The sequence below is a fragment of the Lemur catta genome, chromosome 6, assembly GCF_020740605.2.
Source record: "Lemur catta isolate mLemCat1 chromosome 6, mLemCat1.pri, whole genome shotgun sequence".
NCBI lineage: Eukaryota > Metazoa > Chordata > Mammalia > Primates > Lemuridae > Lemur > Lemur catta.
Genome location: NC_059133.1, coordinates 87,567,729 through 87,586,970, shown reverse-complemented (window position 1 = coordinate 87,586,970; position 19,242 = coordinate 87,567,729). Strand labels below are relative to the sequence as shown.

Here is a 19,242-nt window from a genome sequence, read left to right as displayed (position 1 = left end):
ACAGGTATTAAATAGCATGGTCCCGGTGACACAGAGAAAGAAATAATTCCATGAACCATATGCCGGGAGCTGCTGCTCAACCTTGTTGACAATGTCAGGGCTCCCGTCCAAATCCCCTTCTGCCTTCCCTGCCATTATCCTTGGCTCTGTTACCTTTCCCAGAGCATCCAGGGCGAGAGGCTTTGCACGGCAGCACTTCCCCTGTGAGTTCCTGTTGAACTGGCATGCAGTATTCTAGGGAAGGGTCAAGACAATAAGATTCAACCGGAATGACCGAGTACCCCACACCATAAGATAATGGTGGGACACGAATACAAGAGTACGTACAAATGTGTGCACACTGAGAGAAAAAGCCGAAATAAATGGCTCAGGAGTCTTATCCGGGCCAGAGACTAACTGCTGGGGTCTTGTTTAATTCAGTGATGGTGTCGAGCTGCTCCAGATGGTGAAGGCACCAGATTCCAACTGCAGCAACCTTCTGATTACAACCAGACAAGGCCTTGTCCTGCTTCGGGGGCAAAATCTTACACCGTACTGGACATTGAGCCTTCAAGGCCTGCGCAGGTTTGCAGCGTGCTCCTTCTTGTGTTTGCTGTTTTGATCACTTTTCTATGTTTAAAAGTTGCCTAGAACGATTGCTTGGTATCTGGGGTTGATGCGAGAGAAGGGAGGGAAAGAGTTCCTAGTTTCCCTGTTTTTCTCATTTGCTGAGTGCTTACTTTTCCTTGTTTGCAGCCAGCCTACTCCTGGGTATTTCACTGATGATCGCACACTGGACTTCCTTCTGCAGATACAGGATGGAGTTGGGATGAAAAAGGTAAAATTTTGGGACTCAATCAAAACATGTGTAAACGATAAACTTCGTGTCCAGTCTTGTGCTAGGTACTGTGAGGAATAAAAGGAACCTCAAATGCGGTCTCTTCCTTCAAAGAACTCAAAGGCTAGATGAACGGACAAAATAAAAACCCACGGTTCAGTGCTAGAATATATAGCAGTGGGAGTTTTTCTAGGATAATGTCCTTCCTGTGTGGGAGTTCCTTCTTCTGGGTCCCTAAATCACAGTTAGTAGTAGGAGCCTTCTGAACTCTCCTGGTGGGGAAAGGCAGGTGTGAATAAATTTAACACGGCAGTGTACATATATACCTAAGACTTCAGGGAAGGCAGGGTGTCCGTGGTGGCTGGGTTTTTAGGGAAGACTTCATACAGAAGGAAAACGTGAACCGAGCCTTTAAAGCCGAATTGTATTTACATGGCCAGGAAGGCGTGCCGGGTCAGGAACCCCACCAGCAGAGGCCCAGAGAGAGAAACGGTGTGGCATGTTCCAAGGACACCCAGTAGATCTTTCTGATTTTAAATGAGGTTGCCTATTGTGGAGATATAATAATTGGCTTGGCCATTTTCATTCGTTTAACGTTACAAGCAGGATTACAGAGTTTTCAAAATCTCTTTTTAAAAATTGCCCTAGCCTTTTGGTTTATCTTCACCATGAAATATATATCGATACGTCGCACACTGTTCTCTGAGAGCGAAAAAGGATTCAACACTCACTTCATCATCACCTCTGTGTGTGCCAAGTTCTGTGCTAGATGCTGGAGACACAAAGTTAATGAAGGCAGGGCCTCTGCACTTGTGTAGTTCTAGTTCACTGGGGCACCCAGACTGCATGGCTCTACCACGTCATGGAAGGTGCTGTTGTGGAGGTTTGCATGCACCGGGAACACAGGGAGCAGAGAGTGCCCGCAAGCTGGAGGGCCAGGGAGTCAAGAGATGCCTCCTGTCGGTCAGGGGTTGTGTGTGCAGCATCGTGAGAGCAGAGAAGAGGTTTGCTGAATGGATGGATTAGGGTGCACCGAGCTGCATTTCCACTAGAGAGACAGAATGAGGTCAGCTTACAGAGGGCCCCGAAAGCAAGGCTGCAGAGTTTGCATAGGTGTTGGAGGCGGTAGGGTTGTTTGGTCATGGACCAAACAGATCCAGTAATACGAGCATCACTTCAGGAAGAGCCTTCCCGCAGTGCTATATGGGAAAGAAGCAATGTCTGCTTGTAATTCAAAGGAATCTCAGATACAAATTGGAATTTTCACTGGTGTACCTGGGAGGATTAAGCGAGAGAGAGTTGGGTAAGAACCGAGATACTGAGAGTTTCAGCCCTGGTTTTTGTTTTTGTTTTTTTTTTTTTTTTGAGACAGAGTCTCGCTCTGTTGCACAGGCTAGAGTGCCATGGCGTCAGCCTAGCTCACAGCAACCTCAAACTCCTGGGCTGAAGCAATCCTTCTCCCTCAGCCTCCCGAGTAGCTGGGACTACAGGCATGCACCACCATGCCCGGCTAACTTTTTCTATATATTTTTAGTTGTCCATATAATTTCTTTCTATTTTTTTAGTAGAGACAGAGTCTCGCTCTTCCTCAGGCTGGTCTCGAACTCCTGAGCTCAAACAATCCACCCGCCTCGGCCTCCCAGAGTGCTAGGATTATAGGCGTGAGCCACCGTGCCCGGCCTCAGCCCTGGTTTTTAATCCTGGCACCACGACTTATTGGTGACCTTGGGCAAATTGTATAATCTTGCCTAGCTTCAGTTTCTGAATTTATGAAACACAGATAATAATACTGTCTGCCTTCATTAGGTTATTGTGACAGTTAAATGAATTATTATATGTGAGTGACTGGATAAAACTTTTTAGTGTGGTGGCTCTAGATTTCTTTTCTCCCCAAGAGTATAAAAGGGAATCTTAAACTTTGATTCTGTTTTTTCCTCTCCACTCATTCAAAGGAGTTTGTCTCCGCCAGGTTAGTTCCAGGACCTTTTGTGACGTGCAGTTTGAGCAAGGGCAGGGAAGGGCAGGGCTCAGGAAACAGAAAGAACAGGGCAAGTCACTGTGCAAAGAGGTTACAGAAGCACAGAGGCACTGAGGGCAGGGGGAGCAAAGGCACCTGGGCTGGAGGTGGGGGCAGGGGGAGCTTCCTGGGGATTTGGGCAAACGGGAGGCCCTAGACCTGGGAGGCAAGAGGTGTTTCGGGCAGATGTAAGCGCTGCTGGGGGTTCTGAACATGATCCCCTTCGTTAGCCTTAGAGAGATGCAACTAAGGAACAGAATTCCTGTTATTTCTCTGTCTGTTTAAACTGTCCCTTTAAATTTGAGACTACCCTAGGGATGAACTACCCATGTTGTGACACCAAGAGTCAAATGCATAAAGCTCTTAGGAGGGTGCACAGGGCAGTGTTCCCTTAGTCCTTGTGTCCTAAGCGGTTGTGCAGCTGTGGGAGTTGCCGGGGCAGTGAGGTGCTGCCGTTGGCATCTGGGGGTGGCTGCTCCGTCTGAGGACTGTCCTAACCATGGGCAATGCACGTTACTTTCTGTCTCTGCGCCTCCTTTTCTCATCTGTCAGATGAGGGGGACTAGAGGATTTGTAATGTCCCTTCCACTCGAGACCTCTGCAGGTCTTTAGGCTCTGTTCAGTGGGAACAGGGGTACAGAAGCTCGGGTCCTGGTCCCCAGCTATTATTCGGTGCTCTCTGAACACCCAATTTGCCTGCATCTCAGAAGCTCAGCCTGTTAAGATATGTATCATCTGAGTACTTGTGGGGTTCTTTTTGTCTTGTTTCTTGTTTGCGTGTGTTTTCTTAGCCTGCTGCTTTTCCAAGGACTGGCCATGTTCACTCTGTCTTCCCTTTTGCAGATGATGGTGGTGGATGGTGAATCTGGCTCCATGGTTTGGAGTTACAGCGTTCCGTGTCACATGAAAGAAACGCCAGCCACTTCAGCAGTCACCTCGGAGCAGAAGTCTGTCTTCCTCTTCTGGGCGGAGGGGCTGTCAGCTGCGTCTCCCAACTCCGTGAGTGAGCCGGGGAGGGTCCCTTTTCACTTTGTCAGATGGCAGCTGCTCTGCAGGGCGGCCTGGGGTCTGGAGATGCTGTCGGGCCAGTCACCTTCCAAGAGGTTAGGGGTAGAAACAAATCAGTGTTCACGGGGGAACAGCAGGGACCTTGTTTCCACCTGACCTACACTTCCCTGCCTTTGCCTCTCAGCCAAGAACGTGAACGCCAACAACAGCCCCTCACTAGCGGCTCCCGGCAGTGGGAGGCTGGATGAAGAATAGAAAGTCCTCTCAAGATAGTGGATCCAAATTTGCAGATAATTGATATGTGCTCTAGTTGTAGAGGAGCAGAAATCACTCTGAGTGATGTGGAGTGAGCAGAGAGAGCTTCGTGGAGGGGTGAGGCTGGGCTCTGAGGTGCAGATGCTGAGAATGCAGGGACGGTGGGGAGGGGTGGCCAGCAGTCGGAGAGGGCCGTTGGTCAGGCAAAAGCTGGGAGGTCCATCAGGGAGATTATGGGAGAGAAGGTCTGACACCTAGAAGGCAGCTTTTAGGAAGTCTTAAATGTCGTACTGCGATATTTTAATGGGGTTGACGAGGCCGGGTGCCGCCCGTAGTAGGTGTCTGGGAGTCGTCAGTGAGACCCACTCTGACTTAGTTCAACGAACACATCTTGACTGAGCACCCGCTGTGTGCCAGGCACTGTGATCTCCACCGGGATGTAAGGGTGAACTGGAGGGAGTCCTGGCCCTCTAGAGAAGGCAGGTGGTCCCCGGGTGATGGGGGACCTGAGAAAAGCAGAGTCCCAAATACACCAACCAGGCGCTCGGGACGAGTTACTCAACTTCTCTGAGCCTCATGTTCTGTATCCGTAATAAAGATGCTAATATATTCCCTCATTTTGAGGATCAGATTTACGTGAAATCTCGATTATCTCTGCCATGCCCTAACATGTGACCACGAGCAGTTTACCTGATACTTTAACTCCCCCAGGGCATTGGGCCAGGTGACTCTCACATGTAAGCGTCTATAAATAACTGCAAAGCAAGCATGTTACAAATGCTCTAGTAGAGTTACAAATACAGAGTTTAGGTGGAAGTGCAAAAGGAGGGAGATACTAATTTCGCCTGGGGCAATAAGGGAGCTTTTCTTGAAGAGAGGGGAAGTGTTTTAATGTGTGGAGTTGGGGCAGGGAGGATGGTTAGACAGTCTGGGTGGGAGGGGGAATAATAAGATTGGCAATGGTTACAGCAAAGTGAAGCACGTTTGGGGCGATAATCAGATATTTGCACAGCATGGGTAGGCAGGTAAATCATTGCAGTTCACATCTGGAAAAGGCAGAGTTTGGTTAAATGGTGCAAGACTTTGGTTTTCATGCTAAAGAATTTGGGCTTCATTCTGTAGGCAGGGAGGGAGGCGTTTGGCGATCTTCTTGTCGTGTTAGCTGAGCCCGAGATCTGTCCCTTCATCCCTGGGACCCCAAGGGTATGTGGACAGTGTCCTCTTCTGCTTTGTGGCCGGCCATGTGGTGGCAGTGAGGCTGCAAGTGTCCTGCCTGAGCTCCTCACTTGGGGGGCTGCTGCTTCTCGTGCTGAGAATATGGAAGCAGGTGATGTGCCTCCCCCAGGCCTTCCCTTGCCTCCACCAGGGTAGGAGAGGTACTTGCGGAGCTCAGTGAAGCAGCCCTTTACTAACCCACATGGGAGCATTTCTGTGCTTTAACAACTGTGAGGCTGCACACGCGTGTACCTGCCAAGCCTCACGTCTCATCCCTGCGCAGCAGTTGTTCTGGTAAAGATGGTCCCAATGTGCTTTTTTTCTGTCGTAGAGAGCAGACTGCCACTCAGGCCTTGGAATTTTTGTTGATTTGTTGATTGATGCTGTGCTTCTATCTGGTCAATGTTCTGTTCATGTCAGGAACTGATAAGATTTTTGTAATTTTTAGCCTGATACTTGCCATTGGCTTTGCTATCCAGTGAAAGGAAGTGTCTTTGGCTTACTAAGTTTTCATAAACAGATTTCATCTCCACAAAGCCCCGTCTGCTGTGAGGGATGAACCGGTATTCCGTTACTTCCATGGGCAGAAGACTGGGAAGTCAAGTCTCTACATCAGATTTCTCCCTTGGGGGATGCACATTTCCTTTTTTTTTTTTTTCTTATAAGGGAGAAAGCATTTTCTAGCTATTGATATGATTTGAAAGAGTTAGTGATTAGTTGGTGTTTTGAGCCCTTTGAAATAATATGCCTCTTGCCTATGGGAGTTTCTTTCAAACACACCCTTGTAGTTGGGAGCAGGTATCAGCATCTCTCCTCCGCCTTTCATCTAAGGACCATCACATGTGGGAACGTAGTCACCCTTGTCTTCCTTTTTGTGGCTGATTGTCAGGATGCCGTGCAAGGAACGGAGCCACCCAGCCTTTACCATCTGTACCTCCTGCATCCGGCCTTCCCCTCCATCCTCCTGGATCTGGCCAACACCACGGGCATAGTGACGGCTTCGCAGGGTGAGTCCAGTGCTGGTGGGAGGCTGTGTACCCAGATGGGGGGAGAGTGTGTGCTGGCTGTGCTTAAGGAGACCATTGCCCCACCTAGGGAAGGCTGTGTGCTTTTCAGATGACAGCGGGAGCGTTTTCCCTGGTGGCCGTGTGCCCAGGGGCACTGCTGGGATGCTCCTTCTGCTGGGAGCACCAGGCTCACAGGGTGAGAACCCACGTGCTCTGCGTGTGCTGGAAGCCGAGGTGAAAGCGCATTTCCCATTGCAAAAGGGTTCTGTGGTGATGATTCATGCTACCACTCATTCAGCAGACACTTATTGAGCATCAACTGTATGCCAAGCACTGCACCACATGCTGGGAATACAAATAACACTGGTTTCTTGGTGCCTTGGGAGCTTAGGATTTGAAATTAGCTATGGGGGTATGATGGAGGTAGGATATGTTTTGTCAGGGCGTTTAATGGAGACTTATTTTTGAATAGTAAATACACACATTTTACAGAAATAGGAGGAAGGAGAAAAATCAAAGGAAAAAAATTGCCCATAATCTGACTGCTCATAACCACTGTTAACATTTGGAAGTGTTCTTCTACTTTATGTGTCTGTCTAAATAATACTGTAGGGCAAAATGCGATCAGATATTAGAGCCCCTTATTTCAGGAAACCCAGGCCCTGGAGACTCAGCCCTTGCTGCCTGCTAGTCCGGACGGTCTGTTGCTCCCCTCCCCAGAGTTTTCTTGCTTCCTAATCTGCTGTTCCCATTGGGGTGTCGGGGAGTGGGGGAAGACCAGGCTGGCCATGTCTCCTGTCTTTAGTTCTTGCCACATCCTCTTGCCACTTATGGACTTGGCTGTCTACTTACAAGCTCATTTGCCTTGGGTTGCAGCTTATGCTTGTGGCTCTGGATTTATTGGGAAGAGCAGCTCATTCGGAACTTGCAGGTGTACCTGTCCACTGGCTGGGGAGCGGGTGGAGGGGGTGTCAGTCTGCAAAAGCCTGTGATAGGATCTAGGTGAGCTATTTTTCAATATTAGCACAAAATATTATTCAGTGAACATTAAATAATGGCAATTAAGTATCTTGAGACCATTTTTATTACAACTTCTATTTTAAAGATAAGACAGAATCAACACTGGCGAGGTAAATAGCTTACGTGACCTCACACTGACAGTCTAGGAATCTCAGGCTTCCTACTTTGTTGGGCTCATGTAACTACTGAATTCCTGCCGTCGTGGGCACATTCTCTCATTTCCCAAGTTGGGGCTTTTTTGGAAATAGCTTCAGAGGAGTAAAGGTGCGGCGACCAGGAAGGACGTACTGTGTTACCAGCATCCGGTCCCTCACCTCCCTGCACCCGCTGTCCCTGCCTTGTTTATTAGCTGCATTTCTTGTGTGAACTAGTGAGTAAATGAATGAATGTGTTGCTGAACCAAACCTTATTAACTGCTCTTGTTTTTGTCCTTCCTCAGTTGGAATTAACGACCTCTGGAAAGATGCCTTTTATGTTACCAGGACAACAGGGCCAAGCTCCGAAGGCCATCCAGCAGCCCTGGTGGTCAGCAAGCTTAGCCTGCGGTGGGCACTGATGGAGGGCCAGGTGGCCCAGCTACGGGAGACCACCCCCAAAATTGGCCGTGGGGAGTTGCGGAGATTCCTCTCTAGGATAAAGTTTGTTGATGCTCCCTGTGAGGTGACTAGCGTCTGGAATATTTGGTTACTCTTGAGGGTCTAGGCCAAATACTTCCAACTCCAGCAGTGGCCTTTATAAAGCAGGGAGAGTGGGGAGCTTTCCCGAGCGGAGGAGTATCCAGAACTAATTGTTTTGGACCAGCACTGTTTCCCAAGGGTGCATTGTAACCATGAAGAAATGGTCGCAGTTCGTTGTTTTCAGCTGGAAATTGTACCATCTCCCTTAGGGGACATTTTTATGGTGCCAGTGACTGGGCAGGGGTGGAGGGTGGTGGATACCACTGCTATTTGCTGCTGCTATTGGAGCTGTAATGCTAATGTCATGCAGGGCTTGTAGCAGTTAAGTGCTATGAAGAATTACCTTGCTCAAAATGCTAATGTCCCCACACACCCCTGAGAAATACTTTGGTCTAGTTCATAGTTCAGGAGCTTATTGTGGAAAAGGACAAAGTCTCTGGGCCTTTCTGGGAGGAGGAGACACTTACAAACCTTTGGGGCTGAAGAAAAGGACAGGAAAATAGAGGAATATGCTGGCTCCTTTAGGTGTCCTCTGTTTCTTTGAAACTCTCTACCCAGACAAAAAATTAAAGGCACTGATACTTCTACCTTTTCCCCACAGATCTAGTCTGATGGAACCTTCAGTTTCAGAAGACATGAACAGAATGGAGACCCTCTCTCTCCTGTCAGTGTGAAATCAGTTCTCTGGAGAGAAGAGTGTTCCGACCTCATGTTACCACCTCCACCCGACTGCTGCAAAGCACTTTGGAGTTCTTTGATAACAGCATGATCCATTCGGCTGGGCGTCTCACCTACTACCTTTTCAATCCCTGCATTAACCGCCTCTAGGAACTGTGTGTGGATAGTTTGGAAATGTGAATCTTAAAAGCGTTTTATTTTTTTGTGTGTCTAATTTATAAACTCTTGCTGGGAAATCCAGTGAAGTCTACGACTAGGAAACCTCTTGTGTTGCATTATGCCATGTTCGTGTGTTGTTAGTGTTGTGGTGAAGTTTTTCAGGTATGTCCTAAGCTTCAGGGATCCCGTTTCTTGTCCTTCTGAAATATATCCGGTTTGTTGGCCATCTTGAGATTTCCAGGTGGCCCACCTCTGATTTCGAGGGCCACTCCTCCTTTCTCTCCGGGTTCTCTCCCGCTCTGTGCTCTGGCTACTTCCCGGCTGTAGACTGCAGTGAGACATTGGCAGCTGAAGACTGCGTTAGCCGTCCCGGCATCTTCATCTCTTCCTTGAGTCTCCTGTTTCCTCAGACTTTGCATCTGTGTCCGTTTAGTGGCCACAAGAATAACCGTATTCCTATCACAAGGGTAGCAAGAGAAACAGAGTTTCAGTGACCCATCTCTGACCAATTCCATCTGTTACATGTGGCTTGGATGCTTCTGCCAGTCGTGATCTTCCTCCGTGGTGGTGCAGAAGTGTGTGCGTGCATGCCGTCTTCACCCGCGAGGACAGCTGGACGTCAGGGAGCTTTGAGGCTGCTGCCTTACTGGCCTCCTCTCTCCTCTGCTCTCTTTGCATCTTTTTCTGTAGGGCATCCTCTCCCCTCCTCTCCCTTGCTTTCTCTTCTATTCAGGGATATGTTTCCGGACTTTTGCTTTTGCTGCTTGAGTCCAATATGCAGCCACTTTGCCCTGCACTTGTTCCTTGTAGAGCCTTTGGAGCACTGTACTTTGAGAACATTCTTATGTAAATACTACAACTTTTGTAAATGGTTAAGTTCTTTAGAATTATCTCCAGTGCTTACTTTTCCCTTCTCCTGTATAAATCTGTTACTTCTGTTACATTCTCCACAAAACTTCTAGGTCATTATTTATATAGCAGAAAATCTTATGTTAGCTGATAGAGAACTACTTTTCTTCTTGAATAATTCTGATAGGTCATCCCTGAGTGCAACTCAGGCTCTCTCTTTACTTGGGCTTGTATCTGTTTAGCTTGTGTTAATAAAGGGATTCTAGAAAATTATGGGTTCCAAATTTAAAGAGGTATCTATTAATTACCCACTGACAGGCATTATGACATAACAGTAGGTTGGTAGCAACAGATCCAAGCAAGCATGTTTTCTGGCCTGCAGACTGGCCTTGCCAGGTTTCTGGGCACCTCTGCCTTAAGACCCTGAAAGGAAATTTGGTTTCAATACTTTGGAAGCTGTGTGTGGGTCCAGCTTGACTTTGGGGGAACAATTCGCAGGATACCCCAGAGTATGGGAATGATTCTAGATTCATTTCTAGGGTTTGAATCTAATTGGCTATAAGAGCCAGGATCTAGTTTGGTTTAGGATAGAATTCTAAGGATTAATTTATAGTCTACTGAACACCCAAAACTGGGGTCCCTGGTCCTGTGTCCTGGCTGAGCCATCCAGGCATAACCTGGTTCTCCACTGTGTTGAGGCTTTCTGGGAAGCAGCCACTCTAGGCATGAGTAAAAGGCAAGGTTGTTTACTGAGGACCTGTTTTGGTGGGATTGTTTTGGCAGAGGGCTGTGTCTATGTAGGGTGAATCCCAGAAAAAGAAAAGTGAAAGCTAGAGAAACAATGTCTCTGAATTCTTCATGATGTATTTGCAAACTAACTTAACATAGATTCTTTTGACTATGCGAAGTTTGAATCTCTCCTTGCTAAACACATTGTAAGCTCTAGGTTTCTTCCTCCTGCAGCCAGTACAGAAGGGTATAAATGGTGGCTGGAGACTGAGGAAGCTTCCTCTGACCAATGTGGGTGCTAGTCTCTTGTCAGATGTCTCTGAGCTTCCTTGTTTTGCAGGCAGCCACCCACCCAGACAGCCAAGCTAGGAAGTGCTCCTTTCTTTCTCCAAGCCCAACATAGGTTGCCAGCAAAGCCAATATGACCACTACTTAGAATTAGTGATGACTTCTGCAAAGGCAAGGGTCTTCCCCTCCTCCCAGTCTCTTTCTTTCCTTTAAAAACTCTCCCCTCTACCCTAGACAACATCCTTGCCACCCCCAAATGTGTGGTGTGGTGATACTAACCCCTATGAATGTGAATTGCTATCCTTATTGCCCTTATTAAAGAGGAGCCAGCTGGTATATTGTCAGGAAGTACTGTTTAAAATGTGAACTGTTACAGAATAAATAAATACTATGTACAGGAATATACTTGGGTGCTGTTCTCCTTCTTGGCCGTCAAGGATGGTTAGTTTTACCTTATGGAAAAGAGAAAGGGCAAGTGGATGGCATCTTTATGGAGGAAATAATAGGGATAAAAAGGTGGGGGCCCGGAGAGGAGCCTGTGCCCTCGCTGTGTCCATGGGGGACCATAGTCCCACCTGATAGCCTCAGTGGGCCATTTCTAGACGTGAACCTGACCCTGTGTGCTGTAGGAGCCTTCCCATGTTATTCCACTCTGCAAACAGCTCCTAGGATCCCATTTAGCAATGCTTTCGTTGGGTGCCTACCCAATGTGGATGCAGGACACTGTCACAGGCAGTGTGGAAGATGTCTGTGCTACATGTCAAAGCACTCAGTGATGCCTCGCTCTTCTAGACTGTGGCTTCCAGAAAAATTCAGGTGCACCATGAAAAGTTGAGCCCCAGTCAAACTACCATGAACTTGCTGTCCTCCCTTTCTCCAATTTCCAGACAGATAAACCAGCTCTATAAGACCTTACGGGGCAGAAACTGTGTTTTACTCCTCTTTTTATCTCACAGAAGTGATCGGTACAGGAGGGAAGGGAATTCTGGATGCACGAGGTTGGGATGGGCAGAAGGACACAGAGCTGTGGAGGAAAAGGGTGCCTCTTTGGACTTGTACTTTAAAAATGTACCCTTATTCGTAGCCGGTAAAAACCATGCTCAAGAGATGAGCTGTGGCTTAAGCATGTATTGTTGGTAACAAACGAGTAAGGTAGGGCTCAGCCTGCTCTCCAAACCCACTTAATTCCTAACGCTGCTCCTCCTCTATAGATGACCGAACCACTTCTTCCAGCTCCTGGCCAGCGCCTTGTTGAAACGCCTTGTTCTGCAGCTCTGAGTAGAAGTCAACTCCTTCAGAGACGGAGCGGACGGGCTGATTGTGGTACTGGTGGTAGCCGGTCGAGGGACCTGCCGGGCGTGCGGAACATGACAGCTGCTGCAGGAAACACTGGTGGTGATGTGGCAGGCAGTTCGGGTTTCCTCTGAAGCTCTTACTGTGCTTGCACTTGAACTCCAGCACCATCCTGGTGTATGTGTTGAAGGTGGTGACGGCCGATGCCATGCAGCAGGTAAAGGAAACCCAGGCCGTGCTAGGGACAAATGTGCAAGAAAAGTGGACAGTAAGAATTTGACTTTCTTGAAAGAAAAGTGCCGTGATCTCTTCCTACTAGTGGAGTAGATGAATGCCTCGCAGGTGTTTAGGGATCTGAGTGTGCTAACTTCTGCCATGTCCTAGGTAAGGAACCGTGGGGGCAAGAGAGCTTAATTTGGTCAGTCTTAGTTGGGCATGTTCTGAATGTTTTGGAGTAAAAGAGAATGACTCATGCAGTACTAAAATCAGACAAGCTTAATGCACTTATTTTCACTAAATTGATTAGTCATCTGTGCCATGCTCTTTTATTCCTGGTGTGTCTATATTATGTGTGTGTGCATATATATATTTGGACTCCTGTTTCCCAAGCTGCAGTTACCCTGGTAAAATCTTCAAGATTCCGCAGACTTGTAGCTCAACTGTATGCAGTGGACATAGACTAATACACTCCCTCCTTCTCCCCTCCCAACACACACACTCCCTGTCACAGATTTTCTGTCACTCAGATGCCCAGAGGAATCATCTTTCTCCACCTTCCTTTGTTTTGAACTTAGCAGTCTTAGGGTCCACAGACTTGAGTGTCTGAGAGAGTCATTCAGGAAAATGTCTACTATAAATCTGGAGGTATTATAGGTTGCCCTAGTGGAATTTGCTTCGTATGAAAATAGTGTGGTTCTTGGCTGAAGGGAATTCATAAGGGATGGGAGAGAAGCTAGAGATGAAGAGAAGCTGGATGGATTCAAGAAAGAAAAAAAGATACCAGGGAACTGTACCAAACACATTCCTAAACACTTGGAAAGTCAAGCCCCTAAATCTCCCCATGGTTTTGGGAAGCTCAGGAAACAGGAAGTTTTGTGAGGTTAGGGAGGGATTGCATGAGGCCAAGTGGTGGTTGACGCCAGGCCACACGCTGGCACTGGCTGTCCCTATCGGCTGCCTGTGACAGACTGAGGAGGTTCCGGCTGGGATGCTTCTGGTGGGAGTGGCCCGAGCCCTGCAGTTGTAATGCCAAGAACAGCCTAAAGAGACACAAAGGGTGAGAAACAGTGGGCCTGGGAAATGCACTGAGCAGATGCAGTGGCTGGTGGACTAAAGACTCCGAATCAACGTAGTGTCCCACGAGAGAGGGGAGAGTGCCTCGTAACACACAGGGGCAGGTTTCCATATTGCCTTCTTAGAACGGAAACTTGAGCCCAGCGCTGTGTCTTTGCAGTGCTCTTAACTAAGCACTCGCCCCAGACAGTTGATGTCAGTACAAGTTGGCAACTTTGCCCTGAATAAAGAGTGGGCAACTTCGCCCTGAGCAAAGAGTGGGAAACTTCGCCCTGAATAAAGAGTGTTCCTCAAGGGAGAAAGTAAGGAGCTCCTAACCGAAGGGAACGTTTAGTTTCAGTGTATCTGCTTTGTCGCGATTGCTGCATCTCTCTTTTTAAGAGAAATCTAAAATGACTGACCCCTTAGTTCTTTAAGGGGTAGAGAAGTTTTATTTCTAACACAGTTTGGTAGAATAAGAATGGAGATAGGAGGAAGAAGTTACTCTTCATTATAGGAGAAGAATGAGCCGTTCACTGGGAATGGAATTCAATCCAAATTTCAAGACTAATTCTCCACTTCTCTGTCCTCCAATACCTTGAATCATAAAATTTTTTTTAAAAGCATCATTTCCATAAGCCATACAAAATCAGTCTCCTTTCCCAAGGGCAATATACATATCAGGTGAAGAAGCAATTGCCGCAGCTGACCAGCAGGAAAACCGGACAAGACAGCATCCTCCCAAACAGACACGCCTGTGCACGTCCGCAGAGGCGGGGAAAGAACATATGTGTCCTGATGAGCCAGCCCTGTGTTTGGCGGACAGATTCGTGGGCTGAGGGATGAGGAGGAGGCAGGAGGACAGAGCAAGCCTCAAGTTAGGGTGGAAAACCTAATGAAGGCTGGCTGGGCAAGGGGCCGGAAAGGTTGAGGAGGTAACAAGCACTTACTAAAAGGCCCAGCCATAGTTCCAAGCATGTGGTCTCCAGTCTTCTGGACCCAAGTTGACAGTTGCCTGGAAGACTTGTGAGTACATCATATGGGCCACCATCCCCAGAATACCTGTGGAGGGAACAGGAAGGCAAAGCTCTTAGAGAAAGGCTGCCCCGCCTTCTACCAGAAATATCATTTTGGAACAGGCTCATTTGGCGTCAGGTACAGCCTATGTTGGGGCATCCGGTACCCTTGTGCCCCCACATTTCCCAGAAGACTAATCTGCAATGGGGGCTTCTTTTTGACTGTTTATCTCCGCAGTGGGTTACCCAGGACTTCAGGCTGAGAGCCATGGAAAACGCATCCAAGTCCACGCTTCAGGGCGCTGTGCCCCTTTGTTTATCCCCCCACACTCCCAACGTTGGCTTAAGTCTTCATCTTATAGATGCATCTCCCCCACTCTCCAACAGAAACCACTCTAGAAAAGCTGTGTGACTGTCACAACTTACTGAGAAAGCTCGCAAATAAAGGAACCTAGAGGTATTTTGTAAAGTACATAATGATCTAATAGACAATTGCACATGTTTTTTCAATTTAAAATTAAAGGTACCTGTACTGTTTCTCCTACTTCCATCCTTTATACCACCTTTGGGCTCCTCCTTCCCCCAGCCAGTGCTCCCAGGGTGGCCGAGGACCCCTCTCTCTCCCACTTCGGAGTCACTCACCCGACAGGACAGAGGACACGGCAGCAAAGGCGCTTAGCTTGAGTCTACAGCCCGGGTTCCCTGAGAGCAGCAGGTTGGTCAATAGCAGGAGGAAACTGATGAATTGAAGTCCGATATAGGTGATCTGGGCTCCCAGTGACAGCCATAGTACTTCTGTAGAAGCAAAAGGAAGAAGGAACTCTCACCCTGATAGTTAAATAACTGGACAAGTGAACATACAACGCCTGCTAAGAGTTAAAAGCCTAGCAGCATCGAGAAAGGGAAAATGAGGCAAAGCTGAAACCAATTAGGAACATCACTTCATTTCTGGTCCTTTGGCGTCACCCACAGCTCCCACTCTGCACCCAATATACAATCAAGGACACTTGCCTGACTGTAAGTATTGATACTGTTAGGGAGATTTGAGAAGAAGTCATCCAATTTTCGTAAACCCTATAGAGATGTGACTATCATTATTTATCATTTTTGTCTCTTTTTCCTTATTGAATTTCAGGACAGTTTTGTTTCTTTTTTCCTTCTTCTCTCTTTCACTTCCTTCATTTTACAGAAGAAAAAATTGAAGGAAAGGGAGGAAAAAACCTAAGCTTTTCAACATGGTTATTTGGCAACAGGCTTAGGGTAGAGCCTTTGGTGGTTTTCTATTTGTGAGCCTCCTTCAGCCCTGCTGCTCCTAGTTTGCATTCCTGCATGTGAATGAAAGCCAGCTCTAGCAGGAACCCGTGTCACCCAGGGGGCTCAGAAGAGGAGAAAAGCAGATCACAGTGCAGCATAGATCCCAAGAGAGAGAGAGCCCCAACTCAAGGTAACTACTGTGAATTTGTGTCAGACACATACTTGCCACAGGCCCCAAGGGAAGGTAGGGGAGGAGAGCCTTCTCCATCAACCGCTCCCCTCCAGATCGGAGAGCGGGGTGACACAGGCCTTGCAACGTGGCAAATTCCAGTAGTCCTTTCTCACCTCTCTCGGTACGTGGTGTGAGTTCAATGAAGCTTCGACACCTCTTCCCTGAAACAAACCAGGTAAAACCTCCTAGAGCCTCGTCCTCGGACCGCTGGCGGGAAAGGCCCCCACCCCTGCCCTGAGCGTGGCAGGCGTTCAGCCAGTGTCCCTTTCTGACAGCAGGGAAAGAATGCTTGGGTGAGTGGGTGGCACAGGCGACAGTCAGCCCAGGTTAATTGCTCTCTTTACTTTCTGATGAAGAAGACGTTTCCCTGCGAGTGCCTGCACAGGTTAATGTTCCCATTTCCCATGTCCAGAAGAGTTAGTGATCTTAGTTTAAATAATACCTTTTGCTGGCGCTGTAACACTGGACCAAATGGCTCTAAATTGTTTCCAGGACTGGGGATGGCGCAGTGCTAAGTGGCACAATAATAAATATAAATGTAAATACACACACATTTTTATTCTTCGTCCATCTCCCTTTTCTTTTAGCCCGAGTCGGCAGAAGTAGCAGAAAAGAGCATTAGAAAAACCTCACTAGCAGGTGCTCTCTTCCCAGGCCTCAAGGTGACCTTGGAGTGCTCTGAGCAGGGAGGAAGAGTGCCCTCAGCGCCCACTTGGCGGGTGCGACACTGAGTGGCAGGAAGCCTGGGAGGGCCCGCCTTCCGTGGTCTATTCCAGTCACCCTCTCTGGCTTTAGTTGCCCCACTTTTAAATGCAATGATAATCTTTAGAGCGAGAAAACACTTTGGGGCAGGACAGGGGAAGGGAGAGGCTGTAAAGGCTGATCTGCTGTGATCCTTCCATCTCACCAATGAGAAAATCAAGGCCCATAGGAATGAAGTTATTCATACAAGGTCACAGCCGAGCAGAGCTGGGACTTTTTCTACAACATTCCTCTCTCCTTGTTTTGTTTCTAAACAGCCATTCTAGCTCACTAGACTGGAAATTCTCCTAATGTGAAAGGTCTCAATGAAACTTTTAAGGTTAATGCCATTTTAAACATGCTATTTTAAACCAACTAGTCTACTAAAGAGGGAGGAGGTGAAAAGCCAGAAGGACTTCTGACCTTATTAAAAGTGGACCCCTCTGGAGAAGGGACACAGGCAGAGGTGGAGGGTGCTGAGCTGGCAGGAGGGGTCATTGCTGGGCTTCCCAGGGCTTCCTTTCCTTCATAAGATCTCTCCCCGCCAATCCCCCACCCCCCATCCTCTACCCTCAAAAATCAGGCAGGTCGGGGGAGGAGGCTACCTGGTTCTTCCACGGTTTCCTCACAGGATAGCCACATGCCACTCTGGAAGCTAAGGAAGGAGAAACGGTCATCCCCGGCCTCCCAGCTGTAGTGCACCACCTCCTGGGTTGATGAATTGGTGAGGTCGCCATCCAAGGACATCGGCATGTCAAAGCATTTGGCTGCCAGACTTTTTCCGCACAGGGGCTTGGGCACCTTCTGTGTGCCCACAAACCAGGAGTTGCTGAGCAGGGATACTGTGGAGAGGCTGAGTGATAGCAGGCTGAGGAGGGCAGACAGGAGTGTCCGCTGGCCGGAGAAGCCCTTCGGGAGCTCCATCTGAAACAGACAGACACAGTGGGGGAAGGGAGCTCAGGTCGCGCCAACAGCGACAGGCACAAGCAGCCTCTGAGTCTTCTCCAGGGGCCGTGGAGAAGGGTGGCTTCGGAGCAGCCTGGAGCAAGAACCTATAGGGTCTCAGAAATCAATACCCCAAAATGAAGGCCCCAGAAGCAGCTCTCTCTGACCACTTCCTACTCTCCCATCTCTGGCCCTTCATTCCTTCCAGAGCTAGCCTAGAAACTAGAATTCCTCTTCTCCAAGGCGGGTCATGGAAACCAGAATTCCTTTTCCCCAAAGCCAGCCATAAAACCTAAAAACACCACTCTAACTTTCCTCCCTCCTTGCTGTGTAAAAACTGTCCATAAAGAAGTAATTATCCAATCCACCTTGTTTGTAGGACATAATACCCTCCTTCTATAGCAGGACCTGCCCCACACCCGAAGGAAGAAATGCTGTACAGAGAGGGCAAGAAGAATCCGTACAGACCTTGCTGGGTTTCCCCACTCGGTCTATTAGCACTAGATCCTACCCGTTTTGTCCAATCATATTTCTACATGGCTATTTATGCTTAATTGCACTAAACATAAAAATGGTTTCCCCCGTATCTTTGGGTCTCCATTCTGAAGGCTCCCATGTCATATAAAACTATGATCAAGTAAATTTGTGTGCCTTGTCTCCTATTAATCTGCCTCTTGTCAGTGACTTTCAGTGAACCTTCAGAGGACAAAAGGGAAGTCTTCCCTTGGCCTCTGCACATCCATAGCAATGATGCTTATTCGAGTTGGACCTTGTGTAGTTCCCACAGAAAAGAATTATTCTTAGATTGAATAATGACAAGGACTGGACTCTGGGCATATTATACAACAATACACAGAAGTAGGGATAAAGGTGGCCCACCAGATAAAACAAATTACAATGAGGGAGGCAGAAGTCAGAATGAATTGGATGTGACCGTATGGAAATCTTCCATTTCTGTCTCAGAAGGTGAGAATGGTGTCCACGTGGCCTCCAGCTGCAATCCCTAGGAGGGGTGTGTCCGTGCACCTTTGTGGAAGATGCCGTAATGACCCCACCGACAGGACCTGCTCCAAGCAGCAGTGATGGGTTTGCCTGCGGCCACTAACTAGCACCTTGGACTGACAGGGATTGAGCGAGAGTGTGAGGGTGAATCACTGCAAACTCTTCCACGGGAAGAGAGGCTTGGAAGGGCTTCAGTGACTCTCAATGTGAACTTTCCCGATGGGACTCTTTTCACATGTATCTGTGGTCATGTCTTATTACTTCCCCTCCAAGACTTCAAACTGCCATTAGGTAGCAAATGTGTCTCTGTTACTTGTGTCTTTCCCACAGCATCTAGCACAGTATTTTGCAGGTTTGACATTCAATACTAAACTGCTTATTCAATCAAGGGTGGTCCAAGTAAGCATCAGATAGCAATAACCTTAGTCGGAGTGTGGTCAATACTATACACAAGGTTTAGGAGAAGAATTGGGAGCACTCCAAAGGCTTTTGTGGTAATTGTTTTTGGTTTTGTCTTCATTGAAAGGTAGTAATGCTGACTTGCTGAGGTATTTGCTGTTGTAACCAAGTGAGTTATTGGTGGCCTGGTCCTGCATTATAGATTCCTCTGAAAGGCATCCAGGGGCTGGGGCCACCGAATGAATGTTAAGCTGGAAATAAAGCCCCAATGGAAGCTTCGGGATCTTGAGGATAAAAGAGGGCTGTGAACACACTGGGATGTGGGGATAGCAGAAACCCTAGGGAGGAGATGGGACTTATGGTTCTGGC

The 19,242-nt window shown here is 48.0% G+C and overlaps 2 protein-coding genes across 2 annotated transcripts in view; one reads left to right on the top strand and one right to left on the bottom strand.

Annotated features, from left to right (window-relative positions):
• FAM234B (family with sequence similarity 234 member B) overlaps positions 1-9,807 on the top strand; it is a 32,984-nt gene extending 23,177 nt beyond the window's left edge. Inside the window, exons 8-13 of the mRNA XM_045554294.1 lie at positions 421-564; positions 736-817; positions 3,678-3,833; positions 6,202-6,319; positions 7,779-7,999; positions 8,618-9,807. Of these exons, the coding sequence (XP_045410250.1) occupies positions 421-564; positions 736-817; positions 3,678-3,833; positions 6,202-6,319; positions 7,779-7,999; positions 8,618-8,623 (727 nt within the window). The 3' untranslated portion in view covers positions 8,624-9,807. The remainder of the gene's footprint in view (positions 1-420; positions 565-735; positions 818-3,677; positions 3,834-6,201; positions 6,320-7,778; positions 8,000-8,617) is intronic.
• Positions 9,808-11,834: 2,027 nt separating this feature from the next.
• Positions 11,835-17,460, bottom strand: LOC123639981 (germ cell-specific gene 1 protein-like). The gene is made up of 5 exons (XM_045554293.1): positions 17,133-17,460; positions 15,777-15,947; positions 14,943-15,095; positions 14,235-14,346; positions 11,835-12,250 (listed from the first exon to the last, which is right to left on the bottom strand). Exons 1-5 carry the CDS (start codon positions 17,449-17,451, stop codon positions 11,908-11,910), a joined length of 1,098 nt encoding a protein of 365 aa, XP_045410249.1. The 5' UTR covers positions 17,452-17,460; the 3' UTR covers positions 11,835-11,907.
• Positions 17,461-19,242: the final 1,782 nt, after the last annotated feature.